The sequence below is a fragment of the Polyodon spathula genome, chromosome 11, assembly GCF_017654505.1.
Source record: "Polyodon spathula isolate WHYD16114869_AA chromosome 11, ASM1765450v1, whole genome shotgun sequence".
In the NCBI taxonomy this organism is placed as follows: Eukaryota; Metazoa; Chordata; class Actinopteri; order Acipenseriformes; family Polyodontidae; genus Polyodon; species Polyodon spathula.
The window spans coordinates 9,096,644-9,117,840 of record NC_054544.1 but is presented as its reverse complement, the minus strand read 5'-3'; the positions used below and the strand labels follow the sequence as shown (position 1 = coordinate 9,117,840).

Genomic DNA, 21,197 nt, shown 5'->3' with positions numbered 1-21,197 from the left:
GACATCAACAGGAGCAAGCATCTGCTCCATGTTTGTGAAGCCAGGCCCCTGCAGACCAGAGAGTGCCTGAGAGAGACTTTTCATAGTTATCTGCAGGCTGGCTTTCAAAGTGTGATCTTATCAAACAGATTGAAGTTGATCAGGTTTCAGCTACACCTCTTCCTGCAGCTGAGACTCAACTCTAATCGCATCATATCAATTACTTATGAAGCGGAGATTGTGTAAATTGAACTTTAATTACAGGATGCTTGTTCCTCCTTCCCTTATCTATCTATTCCATTCATTTTAAATATATGTAAACTGGACCACTATATTAGGGGCTGAAAATATGAAATAATGAAAAAGTTTAAATGTATCTTACTCAAGCATTCTTGCACTCGACAATGTTGAGTTGATTTTATACAACTTTTAAAGATTTGCAAATGCAGAAAAATAAAACTATGTCTACTTAAAAGTGTATCAAAATACTTTCAGATACTTAGGAAACTATAAGCCCCAAAGCAGGACAAAATGACCTTGAATGTTAAACGGTAGACATTACACAGAAATGTGATAATTCACCTTCTACATGATAAATATGTCAACTGTTTAGCAAAATCATTAAGACATACAAACCAAAGAACACAGGCTATTCCTATGAGAACAGTCTTTGTACAGTGTTCATACTAAACAGCTTTTATAGCACTGGGAACAAATTAGTGATCTGTGCAGTTTAGTTATACATATTGACCTCTCAATACTGTATCGCCATTGCTCTGCAAATTACAGCTCTATCTCACTTGTGAATCATAACACACTGAATGGTGCAATTATCTCAACACAGCAAAAATCAGTTTAACCTGCTATATGGTAAATGTCACTGAAACAGAAACAGTAAAAGATCATATCAGGTAAACTACCTAACTAACATTTCTCTTATGTGAATGTTACAATCATCCACCTCTGCTAAATATTGGTACTGGTATGCCAAGTAAAATTTCATTTGAAAAAAAATATACTGTTTCAATATTCAGAACTACATTTCTGCGACTACAGTACTTCCACTCGAATAGGCTAATTGTTGTATTCTATGTTGCTGGCTGAGTGTTATTGTTTTAAATGCAACACTAATGTTGTGTTTATGGAGTAATAATGTACAGTAGGGTTACATTTGGATATACAGAATAAAAGGAGAGCATTAGTGCTTGACCTGATCTTTGTGATAATCACAGCTTCCCCGACCATTGCTTTATGTTTTATTTATCCATTTTGCAGACGTTTTGAAGACTTGGTTAATGCCTTTGTGGTTGATTTTTATTTATGGAAATTATACATTGAAATGCCATTATCAAAACCTTCAAAGCCAGGCTAGAGATTTCTCTTTTAAATCGACAGTTGCTGTTGCTCTGTATCAAGGCCATGCTTAATTAATTTCTAAAGTGCCTGAGTTTGTTGTATTGTGTGTTAAGGGCACTGCCTGTTGTATTCTTAACAAGTCCTAGTTTATATTTAAATTCAGTAATTAAAGACTCCTTTAAAACTCCCAACACACACACACACACACACACACACACACACACACACACACACACACACACACACACACACACACACACAAATAAGATGGAAGAAAGCCATTGGTCACGAATTGAATGTACCTACAGCATATTGGTTCTTGTGATAATGTCCCCAGGGATACTGTTTTAAAGATTAAACTTTTCTCTTATTGCTAACAAAAGTTATCAAATGCAACTGAAAAAAGGGGTAGGGATTGACTCTGAGACACTGGAGATTAAAGAAAGAAAAAGACTAAGTGAAATATCTCTTCAGGGCAGAGTGTCTTTACACAATTACAGTCTGTACATGGCTGGCTTTTTTAGGGGTCAGGTATTGAAGTTTGAATTCACCAAGGAAAACTCATTAGAATGGTAAAAACTACAAACAGAATGTGGAAACTTGCAACACCCATATTTTCATTCTGGGCTTTTCAGCTTACAGTTGGGCAGGCTCAATTTATACTTCTGAATTAGTAGTGCTGCTCCTGAAGGGATCTGTATGACGTGCTATGCAAAGTTAAAATGTATTTTAAAGCAATATAAAGGGGTTATTTAAATTTTTTAATCCAAAACAATAGAAGTGAGTAGGGACACCAAATAACGGTTAGTGGGGAGTATTGTGATGACATGTTTACAGGGTTGCAATTTAGTGGCCCAGTGACCATTATAGACTAGATCTGACAAGAGGAGCATTCTGTAAGTATATGAAATATTTTCTTCTACCTATTTTACTGCAACCCCACTACTCTGGCCACACATACTACACTGATGATCACATGACATGTTACATGGATCCTTTGCATAGTATTGCTGCATTATGTAGCTGCTTTATTGCTTAATGTAGTGTATATACCCAGTGAAAGTTATAGACGCATACAAAAATAAGTAAACATTAATTGCATTTAAAATGAAATCCACAAGTTACTTTGTAAAACACATGAATACCACCAATATTTTCAATTTGAGACATCTTCTCATTTGACTTCTTTGCTAGTTATTTAAAGTATAATACATTATGATATTAAATATGCAACAGAATGATAAAACTACTGAGTTTAATTAAAACGTTGAAGTGAAAAAAAAAAAACGGCACAGATGGGTAACTGCAGACTAGTCCTTCAATTTCCAAATCAGACCAGAAGATTATCAAGTCACTGAATCATAATTAAATTCTCTGGAAAGAACCCAGTTTGTTAAATACTGTATATATTAGTCTTTTTCTCTGCTGCCACAGCTGAAATTTTAGAGCATTTCACAGCACTGGAGAATCACCCTAGATTGCATACATTGTTACCCTGGGAGGAGCCCAAACACATAAGTGGTCAGTGCCATCCAAGGGGAATTCCTGGAGATGTAAAATACCCACAAAATGAAATGCCAGAATCAGTGAGCTAAGACTCTTGTGTGTTTCATGAACCAATGTAAACCAATATAATTGTTTTTGTTATTGTATAATCATTTTCTCAGAATATGAATTGGATGCTCTTATGCTGTAGTGAATTAAGTGAAAAAAAGTACTTCAAAAAAGAGATAACATTAATTATACTATCCCAAAATCCCCCTTTTTTAAGTTAGTTTACTCTGCAAAAAGGCCATCTAAGTGCACTTCTCAGCATGGCTAAAGTTGTTGTTCATTGTTCTTTCCATGTGGCTGGTATGTGAATTATTTGGTCAATAAAGTTTTCCTCAAACTATAGTTACTTCTTTTTACCTATATGATGTATTTAGGGCCCCATGCACTAACCAGCAGTAACCAGTTTACCATGCAGTAAGCCCATTACTGTGTGCTTTGTACACCTGCTATATTCACTAACCAGCAGCAAATGACTTTGCACACAAAATGAGTCACGTGGAAAAATATACCGCGTGAGAATCGTTTACATAAAATTAATAATGGTAATCCATGAAAATGTATTCAAATTCTCTCCCCTAATACCGCAAGGGAGAGACTTGACATAAAAACCATATTTACTTAAAGGTGCTAACTTTCCTCTCAATGCGTGTTAAGTTTAAGCAGACCACAAGTATTGCTGTGTGGGAAACATGATAAATGCATATATCTGCTTTCAGGTACTGCATTTAATTTTTTCCAGAGAACACTACAAATAAAATGACAAATAAAGGCAAGACAGGATGTATTTCATTGGTTTTGTGAATTAATAGGGCAATATTTTAACATACAGTGTTGTAATATTGTACATAAAGATGATTCTAAAAATGCAACTTACCAAAAGATGACTGCATTACAGTATTACATAGTCGTTTCCTTTATTCTGATTCTTAACATGCATTTCTCATGTATTTTGTCCATTATGACATTGTATTGCCGAAACAGCTAAGAGACAGTTGTGCTCTTTTAACACATGAATTGCACTGAATTATTTCAGCCCTGAAAACATTAGCATTTGTCATGGAAAAAAACAGTGAGTATTGCACACATTGTGACTAGCATGTCGAAATCGCTGGATGAGCAGCTGGAAGGTTAAAGTTTCTTAAAAGAAAAAAAAAGAAAGAAACCACACACTCACAATCCCTTAATAAAAAAACATTTATATTTAGCCAACGTTTCAGTACCAGAGTACCTTCAAAATAAACAAGAGTGGGATAAAGATGAGCAAACACATTTGTTTCAGTTAATTATTTTCTTTTTGTCTGCTTTGACCGTCTCAAAGCAAGACATTCCCGGTGCTACACAGAATTCTGTATCCCCGAATAATTCCATGCCTGTGGAGATGCAGTTTTTCAAAGCTGGACAGGGATGCGTGATATTCCTATGCCTGAGTCCCGCTGTGTTCTCAATCACTGCCATGGAGTTCTGCTGCAGTTTGCAACAAATATTGAAAACCAAACTAATTCTGTAGCAAAATAAAACAGCACATTTAACACCACTGATTTTCTACAGTACGCTCAGCCTCCTGCGTTGCTCAATACACAAAACCCTTGATTAAAAGTAACCTTATAAAACTGTATTTCTTTTAAAACACATTTCAATTTTGTTACACGTAAATACTTTTCAGAAACATTAAGCGTGATCTTGATCTACGCGGGAGTCAATTCTAGTGGGATACAGAATTCTATGGGGATACAGAAACTGCGTAACACCCTCATCCTGCGGAGACCCACTGAAGATGTAGCTGGTGCCGGCTGGTGCCTCCTTGGTCTCTGTCATTCTGACAAAGTGAGAGCCAGGCTACCTGTCCTTTGGAGTGCCCATATACTAGAATAAATGGTGTGTAATGCGTGCAGCATTTTGCATGTTATGATGAATGGCAAATTAATCTTTTAGCTCACCTTATCCGTGCATGTTATTATATTAGTGAATAGAGCGAACACACCTTCCTTTTTGCACGCAGTATGGGTTTCTCTTACCACGCAGTATTTCAGGTCATTTAACACTGTTTAGTGCATGAGGCCTTTAGAGTAAAGACGAAAAAAAGTAATTAGATTTGTGTCTCTAATTCTGTCTGCAAGAACAGATTATGTTTGCAGCATCTTGTTACATTTGCCTTTCCTTATCTTTCACACTAAATAATTCAGTGTTGAAACTTGTCAACGTCTTTGTCTGTCAAATAACAATCAATTGCAATGGCTCAAAACATCAGCAATCGGTATATTATTACTTTGTAATATAAATGGATTCTTCACTGTATGTACTAATAAAACATTAAACTCAAAGGGCTCTGATTTTTTAAAGTCCAATAGTATATGCTACCAAGAAACAAATAACTGTTCTAGTAGTTTCTTTTTAGTTGTACAATGTTAAAATATTTGCATTCCTTACGCACTGGATCAAAGTCTTTTGTCTCATCAATCAACTTTTGAAACCAACTGGTGAGATGAGATGAGGTTAAAAGCTCTGCTTTTTTGCATTGTGGTTAAAACACTCACTTTCGGTGTGGCCGGCTAACGCTCAGTCTCTGTTTGGATATAATAACAACAACAGAATGCTTTGCAAATACATATTAAATACGATGTCTATAGACAAACCGGGACAGAGCTTAGATTGAATGAAGACTCAGACTTGAACACCATCTATCGTATATACAGAGAAATAAAAAGAGCAACTTTGTAATAGTATTAACTAATAGATTCTTCCTGGTTAGAACCGATTGGTATATCATTTCTGTCATCAAATCTGTATGAGTTTTTAAAAACACAAAGGTTAGACGCATGTGTTTGAGAGCTCTGTTGAGACCACAGGGGTGCTTTAAGCTCACCAGGATGTGATAACTGAAACCGAAAATGATATACAAAGTGAATGTAAACAAGAAGAACAATACATTGGTTAAGATAAGTGGGATGTTTCATAACCAATGGCAAATTGCTCTATAAATTCCATCAAGAGGTTCTGGTGACATGATAGCTGCAATCAAGGTGATCCTCGTGACTAACCAAGACTAAATCTGGAATACAGACTGACTTTTACAGCTTGGACAAGGGACTAGCTATATAAAGAGATAACAATGAAAAGAATAGAGCAATCTCATGGGCTTGCACGTGTTCTAACCTGTGCAGATACAGTATGCCACCATACCAGAAAAGCCTGGAACATTTAGAACCATTTTGCCTGATTCAGTTGATAAACAATTTGGGAGGAGTGGAGGTGTCATTTTATAAGCGCAGTAACACACTCCAGGGTATTCAAATAGGATCCAAAATCTGCATAGCTACTCATCACATCTACATCACATCTACTGTGTGGATACTGGACTATATTTGAACACCCTGTCATGTGCTATTACTTTCATACATGGCCGAGATGTCTACTTTAATATCTGTCTCAGATTCACTTAATAAAAAGTGTTTTTTGAATGACAAAGGTGTTGATTCAGTATGTGTACAGATGTAACTGCATTAAGTCCCCTGCATTCTGTTCTTATTAGTAATTCATTACACCTCATAAGTGAGTTTTCGTAAAAATCTCTCCGTTTACTATGAAATGAAAAATATACAGGTCTCTAAGGAACGTAATGTATTTTCTGGTCAAACAAAAACAAACACCAGCAGCCTTCTTGGTTTTAAACACAGTAAATTACTCATTACAGATTAATTGTGTACAGTATGTGTTGGAAAGGCACCACTGTATTATGCACACTACTGGGCTGCTGAGTATCCTTTCAAGAAATGGTTTCTATTTGAATTGCTGCACGTGGATTCATATGTTATATTAACATGAAGGAAATGGGAATTTGTCTTGATTTCATATTCAGTATAACCATATAATCTTGGCATGGTTTATCTCTTGCTGCATTTGACTAAGAAATGCTATATGTGCAGTATTTTCTGGAATTTTATATAAAGCTGTGTTGAGTTTGAAGAGTCTCTAATTGATCTGGCTGGTAACCATAGTGACTTTTTTAAGTTGGTAGGCCTCACTCAAGACCTCTAGTTCTCATTAACCTTGGTACTACAGCATTCCATTTTCACTGCTATCCATATCTTTTTTTACCTTTCAGGGAAAAAAATGCAACTATGTAGTTGTGTTACGGAAATAAATTATTGTATTATTTTGTTTAATAATGTATAGTAATCTGCTGTCACATCAGTATTAATAATATATTAGATAGTGTCAATAGATAGTGGACTGAAAAACTGTATAAATCTTACCTTTTTTTTTTTTTAACGGACTGCTTTTAAATTATTCATTACAACACTACATTATAAGCAGACATATTTCCTGTTACAGTACGTAGACCCAGATCTTTCTGTCTAGGTCAGTAGTACAGTGGACATGTCAATAACAACACCTTGCCTTTCAGATTGAATATCTACAAAGAGGCCAATATCTACCAAATATATGTTTTAGGTCCCGTACTAAGATGACGTGTTTACAAGGTTAGTTATATAATTACATTGGTGGCATTAATCTTTAGGAATGTTAAAACCATATGACTAAATGCTACATAATACATTTGAAATCTCACTCTGGAAGCTGAGCACACATCAATCCTGAAAAAGGCCAAAACTTCTAAATTGATTTCCTGTGAGGTCTATGTGCTTGTTAATGGGGAAAAAATCAGCTGCTTTTTGATGGCTTCTACAGTCAGTACAGATCTACAGAAAAAAAAGTTCATATTTTAAGAGCATATTGATGCTAGGCATTAAAACGAGTTTGCATGCCTTCTGAATGTACAGTCTAATTACAAGTTAAAGTGTAAGTCGTGCAGTTACAAAACAAACCTTTCTGTTGCATTTATATTGTATTAACTAAGCATTCGCTCTTGATGTTGACGTTATGGCAGATCTCATTTGGATTAAGATAATTGTGAGGGAGGAATCTGAACCATTCAGCTCACAGCCTCTCTATTCATCTTCTCACATTTCCAATAAAATTAATGGATTTTAGTTGCCTCAAGTGGCTCCAATGGGAATGAAGATAACAACCCTTTGTGGAAAGCTTGAAAACTTTATGTGGTTAGGTGAACGAGCCTATTTCAGATGTATTCTTGTAGAGGGGAATCGTGGTCTAGAATGTGTAATCTTATCACTTTATTTTTTCTCTGACCTTGAATTTACCTCTAAATCTCATGAGGAGGTCATATTTTCACTATGAATTAACAGGGCTGGTTTGACAGTCAGTGAAAACCAGATACCATTAAAAATGAATGACACCGTCTGCTTTTATTGCTAACATCAAATAGCCTCATTTAGGAGAACAATGAGGTACATGGTAAAGTGAAGTGTTAGGTCCTGTAAACATTAACAACTCTAGTTTAGGTGCTGTGTTTCAATATACTCATCAAAACATTTCTCTGTACAAGCGTTCTTGATGCTGCTCACATCTGTATTACTTAAATGATGTAGAATTTTAGATTACTGCACACATAACTCTATAATTACACTGTAATAACTGGGTAACTACAGACTGTCCATGCTCTAATATATACTACTTGTGGTTAACATGGCAGCGACCTGTACCATGTGGTTACCAAGTCATTTTTACACAGATGTTTTCATACAAAGGCCAAAACCATTGGTATTTGCCCAGACATTATAATTTAATTACGCATCCCATGAAATAGAGGTCCTGCTTTTAAACAAAAATAGAAATATTGTGGATTTTAAAAACAAATCTCACAGCAGAATCCTACGGAAATGCTAAAAATGCTGAAATGGCTAACATTTAAAATATTTTTGATCAAGTAGCTTTACATTGGTTGTAAAATGCCAGCAAGGTTCAGTTAAGCAATGAAAGGTGTAAAGCTAGCAGATCGTCATCATCGTGTCCCTGGATCAATTATTATGACATTTGGCAAAACCAACTTACTAAGACAATTAATAAGGTTTTAACACAATGTTTGGTCAATCAGATTTTGTCATGTCATGAAAATTTGGAATATGGCCTCTATCATTTTCACCTAGACAGTTTTGACATTCAGTACGTTTATTAAATAATAGAAAAATAAACAGTTTTACAAAACAAAACAAACAGACTCACAAAACAAAAGGGCACATTCTCCAAAAAAAAAACAACAAAAAAAAAAAAACAGACAGAACAAAACAAGTACTGTGTAAGCACATTTTAGCAATTATTTTCTATTCACTTTAAGTTTTACTTTCCTTCACCACCCGACTCGTTCCGCCTCACAAACACACTCATCACTGTGTAGCCAAAACCGCAGGTCTTTTATATTGGTGACCGAGGGATTAACTGGCTAACAATTATTATATTATCCCTCGGTCACATTCTGCATGGATTTACTAAGTCTGCGTGACTGTCAGCTAGTTAAATAATCACGCATTCTCAAGAGGAATTTAAACATGAAATAATACAAAACTTTACCATGACGGAGGGCATCTCGCTCGTCCGACCAAACAGTAATAAAATACAAATAACATGGCTTTTTGCCGTCATATATAATATAACTCATAATACAAATACAAAATAATACAATACATCATAAAAATAGCATGCAAATATACATAGGGGAGAGGGGACAACAAAAATAAAAAAATAATAATAAAACGTTAAGCAATGGAATTTGTTAAAATAAATTAAAAAAATGATAAACACAAATACAAAATTATGAAACGAAGTTGGCAAGGTCTTTACTGATTAACAATGCTGCTTAGGAAAAAAAAAAGTTTGGAAAAGGTGTCTAAAAACCTTAACACGTCAGAGTAAAAACATGCAGCTGTCATTTGGGAAGCTATTAATTCATTTTGTTATTTAATTATTTTCCTACCCTTATGTGCAAAATATAAGGATGATATGACATTAAGCTTCAGTACGCCTCTCATCTTCTACTGTAAATGCTGTATTTTAAACTGTAATATTACATTAGCATTATTACCTATCTATTTTTTTAACATGAAAAGGTATTTATTAACCTTGTAGAAGATATATTTGTGTATGAACAGCTGTATTATTAAGATTTCCTGAGATACCAGACATAAAACACTTAAATGTATACAATATGCTGTTAGCATTCTGCTAATTAATGTAGCTGCTGCAGGTGAGTATTCTGCAGCAGGGTGACATGAGCAAGACTGAGAACCTGAATAGCTCCTGTCACTAGTTTACATGTTAAACAGGAGACTCTCTGGAACACAAGGCCCCAGACGTACTCTCTGAAGTGGCATGATGCTTATTAATATTCATTATTTAAAGAAGTGTTGAAGTTTGTTAGGAATGTTCAGGAATTAACTGTCTCCGTATGTTAGCTCTCATCTTGCATTTTGTGCAGGAGGCTTCTGCGACAGAATGAACAAAGCATCTCAAAAAGGTGTGCTGTATTGTATGCATGTGTGTGTGGTGTGTGGAGAGGGGGGGGGGAGCATCACGATTTGGTGGAATAAAGATGGTGATATACTAGGAAATATAATTTTAATCAGTACATTTTCTCGCAGTTAAGTGGCATTATAAATGAAATTAAATACATGTCAGTAAATGCCAAACATAAATAAGTTATTTGGTTCAACATCAAGGACTGTTGTGTAAGTGTACAGAGAGAAATAATATTACTGTTAACACAGAAATTGAAAGAAAGTAACACAAACTATATTTCAGTTTCATTTCTCATTTTCATGCCATTCATGGTGTAACTTTCCTTTTTAAGTTGTCCAAGAGTACGTCATATGCCTCCAGGAACTAATATATACGTCAGAGAAAAAGGAACAAGAAATAATGCCAGTCTTTTGAATTACAAATACTTTCAAGGTAATGTAAGGAGTAAGGAAGTTCTATGCAGGCTGCTAGGTATGCAATACCTTCTCGGGTACAGGACAGTAAATGTGTCTCATTAATAACTGATAATATTCGTAGTTATTGAGATTAACAACAGAGCAGGCATGTCTCTGAACTGTGCATTTATAGTACATTGAATTTTTACAAAAAGAAAACAAATGCTGACCTGATAAATAAACATTGTAGGCAGTGCCCTCCAGAGCCTGGAAGGGGGTACATTGTAACTGTGGAGTATAATTCCTCTGACTGATCTTGAAAATAAGCTTGGATCAAAGAATATTAAAGATTTTTAATAAAAACAAAACCTTTAATGTTTAATCTGCAGATGTTTGTTGAGAGTAGAAAGGACATTAGAGAAAATGATAGCTCATAAACGACGGTAAAAAACAGTAGTTGTATGCTCTGTGATATACACAGTACTCTTTTTATGTAGTGCATAATACAATGGATTGATAGCATGGTGTCTGTAATGTTGTTTCCTCCGCTATGAAGAGAGATGCCAGCAGTGACAGTCATTATTCAGTACGGTGGCAGTAAGAATTGGAGAAGCAGTGTAAGTGACTGCTCAGTGTGTGCATACTAGGCCTGCCATAACTCTCAGTCACCAACAAATACCCAGCCGTAGATCAAAGAAATGTGCAGATTTGAAATGATATGAGCAGAGCTGGAAAAAGACAGATAATATTCCATGATACCTGCCTCAAAAGACTCAAAACAGTAAATGGCCTATTGTACGATCGCCAGTGAGTACCTATTTGTTTGTATATTTTTTTTCCAGATGTTTTCGGGATGGCTGGGTTTATGAAATATCAGTCAACCTGCCAATTGACGATGAAATTGTATATTTTCCACTGCAAAATTAAGTTATTGTATATGGTCTGTCATGTAAGCCCACCATTAATTTGATCTTTGGTTCAGGAAACTCTAATATCGAAACAGGGGTTGACAGAGTGCCACATTGCAGCCTGTCAGATAAGCTATTAAAAGTCTGTAGGTGGATCCAGAATAGAGCTTTTGCATACAGCCTTAAATCATGCAGAAAGCAGTACCTTTCTGAATGATTTATCCTTAATGCATTATGGATTTTAGTGACAGATTTAAAGTTGAACTAACTTACAAATTCCTTGCTTTTAATTAAAAATGCTCATATTTTTATTTCTGTTTTCAAAGCTTTTCATTTTAATACGTAAGCAAAAAGAAAGCAATTGTGGATAGCCATCACTTTACCTTTTCACTGCTTACCATATATGAAATTTGAATGCATTGAATACATTTTGTTCAGAGGAACTATTGCCTTTTTATTGGTAAGTAAACTTTGTGTGGATGGATTAAGTACCATAAGATCTTTGGATCAAAAATCCTGTTGACTGGGCACTGGTGTCTGTATATCACTCACAGCTGATGAAGGACAATAGACAAGCAGAAGGGGTGTCTATGATGAGTTAAAAAGCACAATTGCTTTTTTTTCATATAATTATAGTTTTAAGTTCTGGGCAGTTACTTAAAAAAAAAATATGTTGAAGGGCACAGAGGCCAGTGGTAAATGCATGTAGATTGCTTTTCAAGATGTCTGCTATCTAAGACATATATGCTGAGTACATATGCAAACCTGTTTGTTGATTGGTATGGTTCTGAGGCTTGTCAACACCATATAATTTGATCGGTCCCTGTAGATATCTGCATGATATCAGTGGGTTTATTTTTATTAATACTGCAATAAATCATTGGAATCCATCATGTTATTTTGAAGACAGCATGACAAAAAAAAAAAAAAAAAAAAAACAGCAGGCCACTGTGAATTGGTACTTTTGATCATTTGTGGAATATGTTTGTAAGTAGCTAATAAAAGTTTGAGGCTTTTGAGTTCCATCATATGTGAAGAGCTGAAAGGCTAGCACTCAGATATAATGCAATTGTCCTTCCATTGACCTCACTAAGGGAGCTCACTACCTTACAGCAATTATCCTTTTTTTTATCCTATTGCTAACTCCTACCATGCATACCACTGGGAAGCGACACTCACTTGTTTTTCTGTCACTTTTCCCTGACACTCTGACCTTATTCAAGCAGTTTTATAATCCAGTGTGACAAGCATGTTTTTAATTTTGAAACAGTCTCTGTGGATAGGATCACCCTGCCCAGTCCTATCACTCTTCTCTGGATATGCTTCTTGCTGACAATAACATTGCACCATTTCTCTTAAAAGCTACTTGTCAATCATGTAACCAGAAGAAAACTTACTACAGCGATTTTCAAAATAAACCATGTTCTCATTTTGTTGTTTAAATATGTCAAGACAAGAACCAGACATTAAATACGGTGGAATCCTTATTATGATGAGCCTATTTATGATTGACAAGATAGTTATTGCACATCAAATGAAGACAATTAAGCCTTGCCAACAGTTTTTAAAGGCTTAAAGGAAGGGAGCCTTTTTTGCATGTATGTTAAAAAATAAAGCACAGAAACAAATACAATAAAATAAAAAAGAAACACTAGCGTACGGTAGACCATACAATCACAATAATGAAATTCCTATCACACACACACACACACACACACACACACACACACACACACACACACACACACACACACACACACACACACACACACACACACACACACACACACAAACAACAACAACAAAAAAAACTAAGGGCCAGATTTTAAAAACTAGCTTTTGAGTAAATATATTCGTTTTAAATGTAAAAAATGTTTTCTGTTTTGTATTTCAATTTCAATTTAATATTCTGTTTTCCACTGTGAAGCTGTTGTTTGTAGTAATTCAGAGATTTAGTTGATCCAACATTTATGTTCTATACTTTTTCTGTTGCAACATTGTCTACCTCTATACAAGGGTGAGTTTGAGGATATCTGATCTGGTTTTTCCTATTGTATAATGTCAGGCAGTGTCGATCTGGTTGAGTGATTTATCCCAACATTTTTACATTATACCGTCTTTACAGAAAACAGCCTCCAAATATGTTTGTGAGGTTGTGCAGCTTAATGACAATTCTTGAACCAACAGGCTGATTTGAACTTAGACTTATCAAGTGACACAGCATTAAATATATCTTGATATGAGTGTCTGGGTTTTGGCAAGGCGATGACATAGTACCCCTTTGACCACTGAATATAACTAATGATTTTGGTCCTTGCTTCCTGTTATAATACAGACTGGTTTTCATTAAATGTAACATTTGGATGATTCATCCACGAAAAAACGTATTATTACCTAAAGAAAGGATTATTTCAAGGTGTTATATAACCTAAGAGTAATCATATGGCTAAAGGACATCTTTTTTCTTTTCCAATTCACAGGTCAGTGGGGTAGATGTATGGGTGAAGATTGTGGACCAGGAGGTGTTCAGACGAGAACTGTGTGGTGTATCCATTCAGAGGGCTGGACAACACACCATTCCAACTGCAAACACATTGGCAAGCCTGAAAGCCAGAGGCAGTGCTTCAAGGTGTGTGAATGGCACCAGGAACTCTTTGAGTGGGATGTGTCCGAGTGGGGGTCATGCATTCTGGTTCCTTATTCTTCCAATGACCAAAAACTAAGGACTTCAAAATGTGTGACTGCACAACATGGAATACAGCAAAGGAAGGCTTATTGCATTCGAAAGACCAACAGGACAGTGGTGACAGACGACATCTGTGAGTTTTTTACACCAAGACCAACCATCGAGCAAGCCTGTCTCATTCCTTGTCCCCATGACTGTGTGGTGTCAGAGTTCTCACCATGGTCTGCTTGCAGCAAGAGCTGTGGGAGAGGATTACAGCACAGGACACGAGCAGTGCTGGCCCCTCCAATGTACGGGGGTTCAAACTGTCCAAACCTGACAGAAACCAAGACTTGTAATCATCATCTTTCTTGTTTGGTTGGGGAGGATGAGTACAAATACAGCCTTAAAGTTGGGCCTTGGAGTGAGTGCAGGCTACCCCATCAGAAAGAGATTCTACTAAGTGGAAGAACAATGCTGGATTTTAGCACTGAATCTGCAGAGAAGAATAATGTTAAGCCGCAAGTCCTGAATCACCACCATCATCGTCGTTATCACCATTCAAAATCATGGGACATAGAGATTGGCTACCAAACTCGACAGGTTAGGTGTACAAGAAGTGACGGAAGGAATGCAATGCTAAGGTACAATTTCCTTTTGTCGTTTGTAAAAAAAACATTTGAAAACATTACAGTAAAGACATGTTTATCTTATGAACATTACACATAATTCCAGAAAACATATTGTCAAAATTTAGCTTCCTTGTTTTGAAACTTGAAATTGACAAACTTTTGCACTCATACTTGTTTAAATGATCTTGACCTACTTTTTTATTGTTCTTTTCTGATAAGTCATTGGCTGAGCTATAGAAGGGTATGCCATGAGAAGCTCTTGTCCATTTTTTCTTTTTGGGTCAATTTACTCAAAACAGCAATTTTTTGACTGAATTGTGCCCGTTTGAATGTGTCCTTACCATTACATCTGTTTACTGAGCAGGAGGGCTGAATATAACCCATTGACAAGTCAACTGCCTCTTTTCAACTAATCAACAGATGTTATTTAGATGTTATTAACCCAAGAGGTGAACACCAGCCTGGAAAGTCTCTGCCTGGACTTGTTGGGCACCTGACCAGTAGGGCTTTCTGAAGTACGATCAGGTGCACTATGCCAAGTTGATTTCCCACTCTAATCAACAGGAGCACAAAGGCAAATGTAGCCCTCCTGGTGGGCGCATTGGCAGGACCAGGATTCTGTGCTTGCGTGACTCCCCCCTGCACTCCAAGTGGAGATGCTAGAGCAGGTGATCCACAGGGGTCCCCCTTCAATTTTGACTGTACTCTCCATGCTGTGATTTTTAGGTCAATGTGACAGACCTTTCCATTGTACTGACACCATCAAGTATTATATATTGGTAATTCTGGATTAGGTAAAATTAGGTACAAAGTATATAACATTTAAACTTGTATGTGCTCCACATTTTATATACTTATTGATAAACACTTAAAAAACTTTGAAACACTGTTTTTTTTTTGTTGTTTTTGTTTTGATGGCCTGTCTTGATACTACATTATAGTTTAGAAACATCAGCCTGTATCATAATTGTCCTAAAGAAAGCACAGCAGTTACAGAATTATCATGGTGTTTTGCATCTTTTCTAAAAACAGTAGGTTTTCAAGTTGTCAAGAGGTCAGGCTACATTTTTGATAACATCCTATTTTCCTGGTATGCTAAATTTGATGCTATCAGCATTTATGCTATCACATATAATAATAGTAAGATGCCATGTGTTTAATGCAGCGGGGGGTTTGGTAGCATTGAATAGTTTAATACCAGTCTACAGAGACATACATGTTTGTGAAAGGCTATGGTCAGAATTAGCATGTAATTTATTTCAAGCAATTCTAAGATTTCAGAATGCAGCTCTGCTTTATAATTGCCCTCCTTCCCACTTTCCCCTTACAAAGCCTACACTGCTACATATTTAACCTCAATTAAACTGAGGTCCATTGTCCAGAGACTTCTAACAACATTGCTTTTTATAGGATGTGTATTTTAACATGCTGTCCGACTACATTAGCCTTATGTTTTTTGTCATTCTGCATTTAAATAAATTTGTAATTTTCAATTATACACGTTACAAATTGTAAATGTATTAACCACAGTATACTGTGCGTATAAAAGCTCTATTGTCCATCCATGCTGAGCAAATTCTGAACAGATTTAGGATAGTTTTCCATTTTCATTTTCAATGACAGTGATCACACTACCTTTGTGTAGTTGATGACAGATATGCATTTTACTGATATTACGGAGATAGAATTATGCAGGGCATTGTAAACAAAGTTATCTGTCACTTTGGATTTGTATCTCAAACACTGGGAAGTTATGATTGCAGCTTAGTATCTACGTCCCGTAACATGTGTAGTATGATTGCAGACATAGTCACTTTGGATTTGTATCTCAAACACTGGGAAGTTATGATTGCAGCTTACAGAATATAATATGGAGATATAGAGAATTATATATATCTATCTATATATAGGATATTAGATATATATTATACTCTGCGGAAGGACTCTTCAGGCAGGAGAGCAGAGCGAGAGAGACGGAGAGAGAGCGAAAAAATATATCTAGAGCTATCGAGAGAGAGAAGAGAGAGAGAGAGATTAGATAGAGAGAGAGAGAGAGAGAGAGAGAGAGAGAGAGAGAGAGAGAGAGAGAATTAAATAGGAAGGGTCCTTCTTCTAGACCTGAAGAGTGTTGACAGCAATACTATTACACACATACTGCAATAAAGTACAAATGTAAAGCCTTCAATTTAAATGTTATCCCTGATTAGTAATCTAACTATTTTCATTTTGCTTGTTCAAATTGGCACAGTGTTTTCAAAATGACCTATTTATAACTTTAGGGAGTATCAGAAATGTGTGATATTGTTCATAAAGAATAAATGTCCTATGAATAAATTTGTTTATTTCTATAGTTTTCCTCCTACCAACTTCCAGTTTGTCTGAACCCCTCCCTCTAAGACTATTCAAATGTACATGACCCGCACCCTGAAAATTTCTGATAAATTACATAGTCTGTAGCGTTTCTGTTCTAAAAATGACTTTTATACAATAGTACAATCAGCTTGTGAAAAGGTTCAGTCCAACAGTAGGCCTGTTTTAGTGTACATTCCTTCACTATTAAGACTGTTAAAAACATTTATGAGATTAGAAGTTTATACATCAGCAATTACCTGTCAATTGGAAGTTCGGTTCTGTCCTTTCTGAAAAAGGAAGATAGAAGTCATGAGTTATGGCAATACAGTAGGAGCCAAAGAAGTTGTGAGGTTTTAATTTCAAGCCGCGAATCATCTGTCCATGACATTTAATTATCATATGCATATGCAATGTATATTTAATATTCTTCTTATAGATTGCAAGTAATGTGGCAATTCATTTAGATAATGTTCGATACATTCCCCTCCTGAGTAACAGTTTATTTGGTTTCTTTAATGACTGCAAGGACTGAAGATCATACAATGGCAGTTTGTGTGCTCAGTATGCTATGTGCAACATGTATTCATATTTGAAAAGTGATGACCCCTTTCTATTACAGTAGCATCACCAGCCTATAAAGTATAGGCTCCCAAGGCAAACCAAAAGCAGTTTAAGTATAAATGGAATTTTTGTACTCAATATTTTAACCTGTGCGTATAGGGTGTGTGTAAAATCACTTGTCTACCTGTTACTTTTTACAGTTAATTTGCATTGTATAGACACACACATAAACTCTTATATTATTAGAAATAAAAAAAAATAAATAAAAACAAATACAATTATGTACTTTTTTTTTTTAATCGGTAATCTAATATATGAGGGAGTCAAAACAGATTTCAAATGGTTATTTTTGGTTTAAAATAACTTTATGTCTTTTATAATTTAATGAGTTTCCTAGAGCTATGACAATGGTTAACTTCAAATTAGATCTAAAGCCATTTCAAAGGAAATCTCATCTAAATGGGTGAATTCAATTAACATCAGAGTTTACTTAACATATATGGAGCCTCTTTGTTACCTCAATTAGGGAATGTTATAATCTGTGTAAAAAAAAAAAAATAATAATAATAATTAAAAAGTGAATTGACTACACATAAATGAAACCCTTTTCCTATGTGTGACGGATGAACATTTTTAATCAGTCGCACAATCAATCAATTGATCATGTTATAATTTTAATCAATGAACTTATTAAATTATTTACTATGAAGACATGACAAAGCAAGTGCTATGAATATATAATTGACTACGGTGGAAAGTAATCATTCAGTGGTGGATCACAGGATGATGAATGAACCGATGGGCACCACAGACAATTCATTGTTTAATTAAATTTAAATCATCCTAATTATAGAGGACAGTGCATTCCTTAATGTGGTAATAGTATGTGGTGCAGTAGTTTGTGTACTGTAAGTAGGGGAAGTAATTGCAGGATAAGCAAAGTTTATATGCAAATGAATATGCATATTAAAAATCTAATTGAATGTATTTAGTATTTAAATAATATAGTTACTGGTATTCAAACTGAACAAAGCAGCAGAATAAATGTAAATATCTTAAAGGCAGGCCTGTATCTGAGGTAGATATAACTGAGGAACTGGGATAGTGCTGGGTAACCAGGAAAGGGGGAGGTGCAGGTAACCTGCCAATGGGAATACAACTAGGCAAAAAAAACTACAGGGAAATCAGCATTGGACCAAATAGAAAACATTTGTGACAAAAAACAAAAAAACAACAAAAAAAAAAAATCACTTAACATTGCCTTTTAGGCTTCACTTTTAGTTTAGATACATTAATGTAGACAATTACTTTAATCATGCTTTAACTGTCTGTGTTTGCTCTGTTTTAGCCTTTGCACTCAAGACAGCGCCCCTGTGACCGTTGAGTCCTGTATCCTGCCCAGGGACTGTGAAACCTCAGACTGGTCTCCATGGAGCCCCTGTTCCAAGACTTGTCGGTCAATGGACTTGTCTCCAGGGTACAGAACCAGGACCCGGAGTTTAAAGCAGATCCCAGCTGGAGGTGGAGAAGACTGCCCTGCTCTGGAGAAGAAGGAAGCTTGTAATATTGGTGGGGATCTACTGCCACAATGCCCCAGGTACTTTCAAATAGATATATTTGAAGAAGCATTTAACTTGGAAGCATACGGCATGATAATGACTCATGTAAATCATCTTCTCTCAGGTCTGTGCTATTTGTACTTAATTCATTTTTTGAGATGATGTGTTCTAACAGACAGAAAAGCAATTACCAGGTAGGTCGCTGGAGCCATGAGACAAATGGAGCCAAACATTCAGTATTAATGAAGAGTACCTTACTACTACTACTACTACTAGTAGTACCTAATAATATTAGTATAACTGATACATAATAATGGATGCAAAACACTAATATTTTTTTTTTTGTTTCTGTAATTTGAAAAGTAGATTATGAATACGGTCAGTTCAAAATTAATATGCTCTTACTCGTGTTTAAGGGTGAAGGCTTTTGGCACCTAGTGTAATAAGTGTGTAGTACATCATTGCATGTATTTATTTTGTTTCTTTCTTTTTTAAGTATAATAAATAAAATAAAATAGTTCAACTATAAGCAGTATTGTACCACACAGATTTCTTTTTTCTTCTCATAAATTGAAACAACTAAAATTAGACTGAACAGTTTAAATATTTTGTTGGAGCCTGTCTCTAATTATACTGATATTTTGTCAGGTATGTGTGGAAGACCACTGAGTGGGGTGAATGCCAGGTTACTCCCCTTCTCAGCCAGCAAGACTGTCGTCAGAACAACCATTCAGAGCTATGTGGAGGAGGGATACAGATGAGGGAAGCATACTGTGTGCAGAGCCCAGATGATACAATTTCACACAAAGGTAAAGAAGGTAGGACCATATAATATTCATGGAATATGGGACTTGGATCAAAAACTAAAGTGTTTCAGAACATTGGCCTTTATATTATTAATAAAGACTGTTTACTCAGTTGTGCCAATACCATTTTACACCATTATTGTTACAAATCTAATAAGAAAACAGTGTCAATAATATGGGTTATTATGTCATTTGTATTTTATGTGTGTTACTCATTAGCTTACATAATTTCTAGTGTAGACAGTTTTATCAACTCCAGTGAAACCAATAAAAACAGATTGCCAAGGACACAACAGTAAGTAATACACAATGCTCTATAGGGGTTTGAGTACACAGGAAAAATGTACTGTAAAACTTCCTATACTATCATATCAGACAATTAAAAACAGATCATCTTGTCCTTTCTGTGGTGCATATGCTAACAGAAGGAAAACAGTATTTGTCACCCTATATATGTAGCAGTCTCAGTGAAGATATAAAGGGCAGCTAGGCATTAAATGAAATCATTTCCATGGCAGATATTTTAGACCACCTGCTGGTTATTCTAAAATCAAGTGACATGACGTGCTGTGATGTCAGCTATGTGTGCATTGGTGATACTGAAGACTGTTCTGATTTAATTGAAAGATCAGTCTAAAAGTTACATGCATGCCCAATAAACTAAAGGTATCAAAGCATTATACTCCATTGTCGTTTTAGTGAGGTCAAGTTAGTCAGTGATCTGGAAAGCTCTTTAAAATGCATGGTATGAAACAACTCAATAGCTATAGAATAAAGCGTAGGGTATTGTATGATACAAGCTGGTAGGGCAGAGTGCCTTTACCACGAGTGCCCACAAGTGCTGTTAAACAAGTTTGTATTCAGCAATCTGTTTTGTATTTTTGTAACACATTGAGTAGTGATTGTAAATGTACCTTGCATTTCATATTACAATGTTCAGTTAGCTGCTGTTCACTCACACTGTCTGTGAATGTAAAAAACACATCTTTCCTAGAAAATTCTGGTTTCAGAGTAAAACATTATATTCCAGATTTTGGTGTGTTTTATATCATTTAG

General features: G+C 35.5%; 1 protein-coding gene across 1 annotated transcript in view; it reads left to right on the top strand.

Annotated features, from left to right (window-relative positions):
* Positions 1-21,197, top strand: part of thsd7ba (thrombospondin, type I, domain containing 7Ba) — a 103,873-nt gene that overhangs the window by 9,902 nt on the left and 72,774 nt on the right. The window contains exons 3-5 of the mRNA XM_041263733.1: positions 14,047-14,875; positions 19,125-19,373; positions 19,984-20,153. Coding sequence (XP_041119667.1) covers positions 14,047-14,875; positions 19,125-19,373; positions 19,984-20,153 — 1,248 coding nt within the window. The remainder of the gene's footprint in view (positions 1-14,046; positions 14,876-19,124; positions 19,374-19,983; positions 20,154-21,197) is intronic.